Source organism: Solanum pennellii, chromosome 1, assembly GCF_001406875.1.
Source record: "Solanum pennellii chromosome 1, SPENNV200".
Classification (NCBI taxonomy): Eukaryota; Viridiplantae; Streptophyta; class Magnoliopsida; order Solanales; family Solanaceae; genus Solanum; species Solanum pennellii.
The window spans coordinates 1,752,082-1,762,032 of NC_028637.1; the positions used below are offsets into that span (position 1 = coordinate 1,752,082).

Genomic DNA, 9,951 nt, shown 5'->3' on the forward strand with positions numbered 1-9,951 from the left:
TATATATATATACTCACTGAACCGTTTGGACCAATGGTCACTGCGTACTGAGCAAAATCGTTCGTCCTCGCAGGATACGTAAAAAAATTGTTGAATGAAAAAAAGATAAAGAAAAATAGTATTTGTATCATACTCTAAAACTACAATATCTGTCTATTGATTTCTACTCAAATTAAAAAATTTAACTCTTTTTTTTTTCAAAAGAGTTAAATTAAAAAATACACTTATGTAAAGCGAATAAATAAGCAAGCAATCAAACAACATAGAATTTTCCTTCCAAAAAACTATATTGTAAAAATAAAATAACAAAAATGAATATTCGAGTATCACTATTGTAATACTATTCTAAATCTAATCATAAATTTCCGACTCGTCACTCCTAACAATAAACTTAACCATTTCTTTTGAGTACTGTTTCTAAAATTTTTGGAAATAATATCAGAATTCGTAACTACATTCTCTGTTCTATTATAGTCTTCTCCTCCATTGGTATTTCCACTTCTGCATTATCAAAAACATGCAGCGATATCCAATTTTCGAAGATCAAATCAAAATTTCAATTCGTTACATCTTTGATATTCAGTATCTCATCTTCAATCGAATCAAAATTTCGTCTCGAAGTCACAACTTGTTTTCTTAATTGTACTTTTTCTTCTTTTCTATTTTTCTGTTCAAAACTAATGTATAAGGATAAATATAATTTGTTTAAGCTATCTTTTTGTAGAGATTAAATTATAGTTTTTTTTCGTTTATCGAAAAATAATTTTCAGTTCCAATTCATATTATTTACTTACAAATATTGGGATTCTCAATTTATCGGAAAAGTCTAACTTCAAACTTCAAATAAATATCTTTTTAAGCTAACTATAACCCTTGATTAATATTTCTAAATCTAGTTTAACTGTTTCAAAATCAACTTCAGATTCGACTTTAAAGTTTCAAAAAGTTTTAAGCAACACAAGTTTGAAGTTAAGCTTGCCAAAGCCCGACTTCAAATTCGCATAAGTTCGAACGTTGGATACATATCTTTTTAAAGTTAAATTATAACACTTGACTAATATTTGTCTAACCTAATTTAACCGTTTCAAAATCAACTTCAGACTCGACTATAAAGTTCCAAAGAGTTTCAAGCATACATGTTTGAACTTATGGTTGCGAAAACCTAACTTCAAATTAGCATAAGTTCGAACTTTAAATAATATCCTTTTTAAGTTAATTATATATAACACTTGACTAATATTTCGGACCTAATTTAACTGTTTCAGAATCAACTACGAACACGTGTGAAGTTGTGCTTGTCAAAACCTAAAACTTTAAATTTGCATAACTTTAGATAAATGTCCTTTTGAAGTTATCTTTTTAATATTTCACTAAACTCGCTAATACGAAATATTTTATACGTCAAACTCTGATTTAAACAATAACTCCATATAAATATGCATCAACTTTGAATTTTCAGCTCAAACAAATGAGTAAACTCTGCAAACTTAGCTGCAAATTTGAACCAAAATCCCTCAAAAATGGTGTAACTCAATCTTGTTTCAGATTCTTCACAGTTTCATCATCTTTACATCATCGCTCCGAAGAAGAAAACTATACTGTTATTCGTCGTAATAGACGAACCCAACGCCATTATTTAAGCAAATTATTATTCACATTATCTACAACCCATTGTAAAGAAATCCACACCCAAGTGATTCTTTGTGGATTTGAAAACAACCCTTTTCTTAACAACATCTTGATTCAATCATATTCGACTAGGGGGTGTTTGGACTATGCACGCAAAGTGTTTGATAAAATGCCTAAAAGGGATATGATTTCTTGGTCTTCTGTTATTACTATGTATACCCAAAATGGGGTTTATGATGAATCATTGTCGCTTTTTGCTGAGTTGAGGAGAAGTTGTAAAGAGGGGGAGGGGCCAAATGAGTTTGTTTTGGCTAGTGTTGTTAGTTGTTGTGGAAGGTTAGGTAGTATTGTGAAAGGTGAGGAATTGCATTGTTTTGTGTTGAAAGCTGGTTTTGATCAGTTTGTGTATGTAGGGACGTCTTTGATTGATTTTTACTCGAAGGGTGGAGATGTAGGGTCAGCGAGGCGAGTTTTTGATGATTTGGTGGTGAAGAGTACGGCTACTTGGACTGCGATTATTGCAGCGTGTGTGAATGTGGGGAAGAGTGAAATTTCATTGCAGCTATTGAGGAATATGTTGGAGACTGATGTTGCACCTGATAATTATGTGGTTTCGAGTATCTTGGGTGCTTGTTCGTCGCTTGAGTATATTAAAGGAGGAAAGGAAATTCATGGTTATGTGCTTAGACGGGGAGCGGAGATGGATGTTATAGTGAGTAATGTTCTTATTGATTTCTATATGAAGTGTGGCAAGGTTAGGACTGCAAGGTCAGTTTTTGATCGAATGGAAGTTAAAAACGCTATTTCTTGGACAACGATGATCTCTGGATACATGCAGAATTCTTCTGACTGGGAAGCCATAAGCATGTTTAGAGACTTTAACGGTTTGGGTTGGATTCTAGATAGATTTGCTTGTAGTAGTGTACTTATTTCTTGTGGGTCGGTTGAAGCTTTAGAGCTGGGAAGACAAGTGCATGCTTATACCGTGAAAGCTAATGTCGATTCTGATGAATATGTGAAGAATAGCTTGATTGATATGTACGCGAAATGTAATTCATTTGGTGACGCAAGGAAGGTTTTTGACATTATGGGTGATCATGACGTAATCTCTTACAATGCTGTAATTGAGGGTTGTTTAACGCAGAATAGGCTATATGAAGCTTTTGATCTATTTGCTGAAATGAGAGAGAATCTGATTCCTCCAAGCCTTTTGACTTTTGTTAGCTTGCTGGGTGCATCAGCTTCGCTTTTCTCCTTGGAGTTAAGTACGCAACTTCACGGTCTTACCATAAAATTTGGTTTTTCTGCTGACATGTTTGTTTGTAGCATCCTAGTAGATGTTTACTCGAAATGTTTGTCTATTGGAGATGCGAGGCAAGTATTCAATGAAATGAATGAAAAGGATATTGTTGTATGGAACTCTATGTTGTTTGGGTACATGCAACAGTGTGAAATTGAAGAGGCTCTAAAGCTCTTCCTACTATTGCGTCAGTCTTTGCAAAAGCCAAACGCGTTGACTTTTGTTGCCCTCATTGCTGCATCTAGTAACCTAGTAAGTCTGCTTCATGGTCTCCAGTTTCATAACCAGATTGTAAAACTCGGCCTAGATTTTGATCTGCATGTTACAAATGCACTCGTCGATATGTACTCCAAGTGTGGTAGCTTGGAAGAGGCACGTAAGATGTTTAATTCCACTATCCAGAGAGATATCGCGTGTTGGAATTCTATGATATCCACTTATGCACAGCACGGAGAAGCAAAGGAAGCTCTTAATATGTTTGAGAAAATGATAAAAGATGGATTGAAACCCAACAATGTCACCTTTGTTGGAGTGCTTTCAGCATGTAGCCATGTTGGTCTTGTAAAAGAAGGATTTCGTCACTTCTATTCCATGGACGGCTACGGTATTGAACCAGAAATGGAGCATTATGTTTGCATGGTGTCTCTCTTGGGTCGAGCTGGTAAACTGGTCGAAGCAACGGAACTCATTGAAACAATGCCAATTCCACCGGCCGCCATTGTGTGGAGGAGTTTGCTTAGCGCGTGTAGAGAAGCTGGTCATATTGACCTGGGTAAATATGCAGCATCAATGGCGATATCAATAGATCCAAAAGACAGTGGATCACATATCCTACTTTCAAATATTTTTGCATCTAAAGGCATGTGGATCAATGTCAAAAAGTTAAGAGAGAAAATGGATAGCAGTGGTGTAGTGAAAGAAAAAGGGTGTAGTTGGATAGAAATAAACAATGAGGTTCATTTGTTTATTGCAAGAGACCGAAGTCATCACCAAACTGATTTGATATATTCATTTTTGGAACTTCTGATTCAGAATATGAAAGGAATCGGATATGTTCATGAGGATACTACCTTCTCAAATGAGTAAAATCTCTATGTCATTTTTGCCGTGGTATGTGAAGAATCTTTGCTTTGAATCTTCTTAAGTTTTTTCTATCACAAGTTTTTCTCTATTTCTCTTACTTTTCCGTCTGTTGAGTAACATCAATAGTGACCAATAGCATTAGCAGCAGCATCTCTTATCATTCTTCCAGAAGTTTCCCCGTTTTCTTATTCATGTTTCAGATATGCTATTATCAAGAACACACTGAGCTAAGCGGTCGTAGATGCCCAAAATGACAATTAGAAGCAAGTCTTTATATTAAAGTTCTATTGCTGTTGAAAGGTGAGGCACTTAAGCTGGGTGACTTCCAATGTAATCGTAAATTTTCATGAATCATAGTTTTCACTTTTCGATAAATTAAACTCAAGGATAATTGTCGGTAAATCAGTATGTGCTTCAGTATAGGCTTGTAAGCCTAGCTATATATTTGTTCTCTGATGTATCGGCTATATGAATCCTCACTTTTACATTTAGGCTCATTTCATAACATTATCATACTAAACAAAATCAAAATTAGAATAGCTATATATATCTCTAAGACAATAACAAGTGGTATACACTTCTTTTGTTTGTACTGTTCATGTGTTATATCACTTTCAAGTCTCTCTCTCTAACTTCTTAGCAATGAAACTAATAGAAGTACGTCTAATACAGTTATGCAAACAACAGCCTGAAATGTCATTCTAAGATTAACTTCCTGATGCTACAGTTTTGGCGAGCTAATTTCTTTCAACTGCCTTCGCCTATATCTCGGAGTTCTAATGACTAGAATATACTCTAGATACCATTATGTATGACTCTGTGCGTGCATATATATGGCTGGACATACTTCAAGTAGTCAAATTTTCTTTTTATTTGGCAGGTTTCTTCTTTGATTTGGCAGTGGAGCTTTATCCAATCAGACCAGGTACAAAACTGAAACTGTGGCACAATATGACCTCTTGCTACAAGGTTTTTGCTCTGAATGGAAGATATGCAAGCATAAGGAGTGATACACCAGATGGAATCTTGCTGAATATGATCGATCGGGAGAGTATTTATTGCGTGCTGTGTCTCTAATATGTTGGGGATGTGTGTCCTTGCGCAGTTTGGGATATGTGTCAATTCATACCTGTTGCTTGCAGTTTTGTGGATAATCAATACATGCATGATCATCGTGACTGAGAACGTGCAAACCGTGTTTGTCAAGCCCCACAAACAAATATACCCTTGTGTGTGATGATAACTACCTCAGATAGGATCTTCTGATTACTCGACAGATTATTGGGAATCCTAAATTTCATTTGCCAGAAGGGAATGCATCCTTTGCACCAAGACACGAGGTGGTTGTTGCATGTAGACTCAATGGTTACACACAATTATGCTCAAATCCAATTTCCTGGTGTCATCCTTCCAAACAGGTTCTCAATGAAATGTAAGAATACGAGCGATGACACTGTAAGTCTTCTTGATCATTTAATTATGAACTTGTGAACAAAGTCAAATGATTTGTGCTTTTGTGTCTGCATAGTTATACTATAGTAAGATGTGGCAATTGAGATATCCATTGAGCTATTAGTGATCGATTGATTAGCTAAAAGTAGTACTGGATTGAGCCATTTCCCGTTTGGTTGCTTATATCTTAATTCAGAAACTCCGGATAAACTAGTTTGACCAGCTTATAAGCTTAGCCAAACAACTTCATACTTTTAGCCTTATTTAAGAGGAAAGCCACATGAAAAACGAGGACTATAGAAGTAGTAGTTGCACCAACAAGGGTTGTGGTGGAACAAAGTCTCCCTGTGTACGGAGTCGCCTTTGTTAAAGAGTGCTTTTCTCCCTAATGTGGGACTATCCTGCGCGAATTTGAATTTACTCGGGCTACAATGTGGGTACTGGACACTCCGGGGAAACCCAAAAAAAAAAAAATTGTAATCCCACTAGGTTAGGTGAGGTATGGGGTATGGAAGAGGCTAGGGTGTTTGCAAACTTTACTCCTAGTGTAGAGGTAGAGTGGCGTTGTTTCAGAAATACCCTCAGCTCAAAGTAACTCATAACAAAGCAATGTTAAAAATAACATAGAGACACACAAAGCTGACATAACAAATCATAACATAGTAATCAAGAAAAGGCACACTAACAACATCTCAAAACAACGCGATATCTTAAGTATAGAACAATAGATATTTACGAAAATCGAAAGACAAGAAACTACGAGATTAGTACTAATGGTAGTTTTTGCCCCTCTTTAAAAATGTAAGAATGATTTAAAGGTTTATCAAGGCTAGGCCCAATCTTCATATTCTCTACATTTTCATCCTAAGTCCATTTTTTTATATTTTCAATTCATGACTCACTAAGTGATACAAAATTGTTTATTTTGTCATTGGGATAATTATAGTCCTTTTGGGTGATTTAGTTTACAAAATAACCAGCAAATGTATAGGTTTTGTATATTTTAAAGTATAATATACATAATCAAAGTATTATTTATATATTTCAGCTATATTAGTGAATAAATTTTCAGTAGATCATATTGCAATCAGTCAACTATGAAAGATTTTTTTTTTTGGTTTTCACCCGGTGTCCGTACCCATATTAGAGTTCGATTAAATTTGGATTCGCTCTGAAAAGTTCCACATTAGGGGGTAAAACGCTCCCTAACAAAGGTGACTCCGTATCCAGGAGGACTCAAACTCGAGACTTTTAGTTAAGTATGAAAAAGTATTTATCACTCCACCACGACCCTTAGTTGGTAACTATGAAAGATTTGGTGATTTCTAAGGCTTCCTCCACTTCATTTTATGTAGTACTGTTTTGGTTAGTACATAAAACTTAGGATATAAATTTAATGTGTACTTGATTGATAGATAGTACATAGAAGAAAATATAGTATTAGATAATAATGGAAAGTATTGACAAAGAAATATAACATTTTAAAATTTGAATAATTAAATTATTTGAGTTCTTCTTGAACATTAATTTAGCATGGAATATCTAGTGTTAAGGATTTTATAGTCTTTTAAAATAGAACAAAAAATTGGATGGACTACTTTCACTTGCTTAAATAAAAAGATTCCACTTCATTGTAGGTCCTCTAGTTATTGAAGGATTCTTGTGATTATTTTAGGGTTAAAAGATTCTAATTGGTGTTTAACATATGTTATTAATTGATGAAATAACCATTCAAAGAGTTAATAGTTTCTTGATTTGCTGTCCATTACCTTCTATGAACTTTGGCTACTTTAGATTCGTAACTAGAAGTATCATTCTGGGAGTGTAAAACATTTCTTACTTAATATGACTCTTTTCACGATCCAAACCTGACATATGTGATTCAAATGAAGGGTGTGCTTACCGTTCTATCAACTATGTTCCTAGGTCTCGAAATGAGATTAAGGGGTGCTTACCATCCCATTGACTCTATTTTCAATATTCAAACTTGAAATATATGATTAAGAACAAAAAAAGTTAAATAATTAATCAAATGTACAAAACATTCTAGATTTACTTACCGCTCGAGAAAGGTTGCACCCCAAGGGCCATATATTTCAAGTTTGAGTATTGAAAATAGAGTCAATGGGATGGTAAGCACCCCTTAATCTCATTTCGAGACCTAGGAACATAGTTGATAGAACGGTAAGCACACCCTTCATTTGAATCACATATGTCAGGTTTAAATCGTGAAAAGAGTCATATTAAGTAAGAAACGTTTTACACTCCCAGAGTGATACCTTTCTTAAAATAAGGTTCAAAGTTTTATTTTATTTTTTAAGAAAGGAAAAGGTTAAAAACAAAGGAAATAAATAGAAAAGTGAATACATGAAAGTTAAAAGAATAAATAGGGAATAAATAATTGCCTTTCAAATGTTTGATATAGTCTTATTCTCTGCCACTTTCCTTGTGCCAAATGTAGCAAATATGAAAGTAATTATAAAGAGTAACATCATTATCAATAGATATCAATTATGTATTTTAAGATCTTTCTTAATAGATGGACTTGACATTGTGTAAATCTCAAGAATTTACTCTTGGAAAAAGAGCCACTATTGATAAGTCCTTTCACTTTTTAATAATCTACCAAATAATGCCTTGAAAAGAATTGTTTCTAGGTTGTGATTCATGACCTCTTTGGTAAGGTAATTTGAGTACTATACCATTGTAATTGTGGTGGAATAAGCAAAGATTATTTCACTCATAAATCTTAATTAAAAATTTCGAGTATTTTCAATGAATATTGTAAGTCAAACGAGAAATCAAAAAAGTATTTTGTGTAATGGATCGTGCATAATATGAATTCAGATAGATCAAGTATTGTGATAGAATGAATAAATCAATATATTTTTAATTAGAGACCTCAAATTCGAGTTATAAAAATGAAAAAGAAAACTTTGATTCAAAGCCCTTTCTCGTTAACAAGTTTTATGTTGCTGATTAATCTGAACTCCAAGACGAATACCGAAACTAATAATAATAAAAAGTTATATCCTTATCATCCCCTTTTTTATAGGAAAAAAGGACAACATACCCTGAACTATCGTAAATGATATGCATATACTCTCCATCATACTTTTGGGACATTGGTGCCCCTGTTGTCCAAAAACTAGAGCGTATATGCCCTTCACTCTAACGAAAGACTAAATAGGGACACGCGATACAATCTTATCCATCAATTCGATGTCGATCGATGGATAAGATTATGACACGTGTCTGTCAGTTAGTATAAATGGTATATATGCTCTAGTTTTTGAACGATAGGAGCATCAATGTCCCAAAAGTATAACGAAAGATATCTGCATACCATTTATAATAGTTCAGGAAAATATTTTTCCTTTTTCCCTTTTTATATGATAACTTGTTAACTTTCTTTGTCACAACTTCTTTTAATTATTTTCCATTTTCCTTTGTGTCAAATGTATCAAGATGAAGTAGCTATACATGGACAATCATTTTTAATAGATGTCAATATGCATCAAAATTCTTGCTTAAATAGATAGACTTGGCATTGTGTAAATCTTCTCAAGAGTTGACACTTGGAAAGATAGCCATTATTGGTAAGGCCTTTCTAACTTTTTGAATCTACCAAATGATGCCTTCAAAAGGTATTGTTTCTAAGTTTTGATTCATCACCTATTTTGGAAGGTAATGGAGTAATATATGTTTCTATTGAAGGTTATGATGAAATGAATTAAAAAAAGTAATTCATTAAGCGAAGGTTATATGTTCGAGTCTTGAAAAAAGAGTAGACTTATTTTTAAGTTGTGAAGAAGTTTAATAGTTTTGATTCAAGTCTCATACTTACACAGTATGAATCTGAATTAATCGATCCAAAATAGGTTTAGATATTAAATGGAATAAACCAAAAAAGTATCATCTCCTTTTGTATAGTAGGTTGCTAATTATGTCAATTATTCTTTTCAAACTTTTTGATTTAATTACAAGATATGTTTTCAATTATAATTTACAATTGTACTATAGATGTACCTCTTATAGCTTCTTTCCTTTTAAGTCAAGAATAAAGATGAGTTCTTTGGAATTGATTTTCATGTTAAAATTATATTTTATTAAAACAAGTTATTTAATTTCGAACAAACAACGTTATTATAAAAAGGTTCGGCAATTTTGACATCCCTAGCTAATTTTTCAAGTTTGAATTAAACTCAAATTTCAATTATTATTTTTTGAAATATATAATAGGAAAGCTAATATCTTAGGTTAATCTAAGTAACTCCATCCATAATTTAACACCAAAGTATTTAAAAACAAGAAAAGAAAAAGTAATAAAAGATTTATTAAAAAATTAATGAAATTGAAATCCACTTTTATATTTAAGTAACATTTAGTTGTTTTTTTTTTATATAAACTTTATAATAAGCTAAATAAAACAAAAAACTTAGTGTTACAAACACACATTTTTTACTTGATCCATTCAACTTTTTCAC

The 9,951-nt window shown here is 33.1% G+C and overlaps 1 protein-coding gene across 2 annotated transcripts; it reads left to right on the forward strand.

The window, feature by feature from the left end:
• The first annotated feature begins 1,410 nt into the window (after window positions 1-1,410).
• Window positions 1,411-5,587, forward strand: LOC107013380 (pentatricopeptide repeat-containing protein At4g39530). 2 transcript variants are annotated; one of them, XR_001456130.2, is made up of 3 exons: window positions 1,411-4,039; window positions 4,213-4,312; window positions 4,893-5,587. XR_001456130.2 is itself a non-coding variant. In XM_015213306.2 (2 exons), exon 1 carries the CDS (start codon window positions 1,469-1,471, stop codon window positions 4,013-4,015), a length of 2,547 nt encoding a protein of 848 aa, XP_015068792.1. In that variant the 5' UTR covers window positions 1,411-1,468; the 3' UTR covers window positions 4,016-4,039; window positions 4,893-5,587. The 2 variants fall into 2 exon arrangements, 1 of the variants encoding a protein (XP_015068792.1); XM_015213306.2 differs by lacking the exon at window positions 4,213-4,312.
• The last annotated feature ends 4,364 nt before the right edge of the window (window positions 5,588-9,951 follow it).

What these genes read in the sequence shown, in the direction of transcription:
- LOC107013380 (XM_015213306.2), top strand. Translation starts at nt 1,469, where the DNA reads ATGAGTAAACTCTGCAAACTTAGCTGCAAATTTGAACCAAAATCCCTC.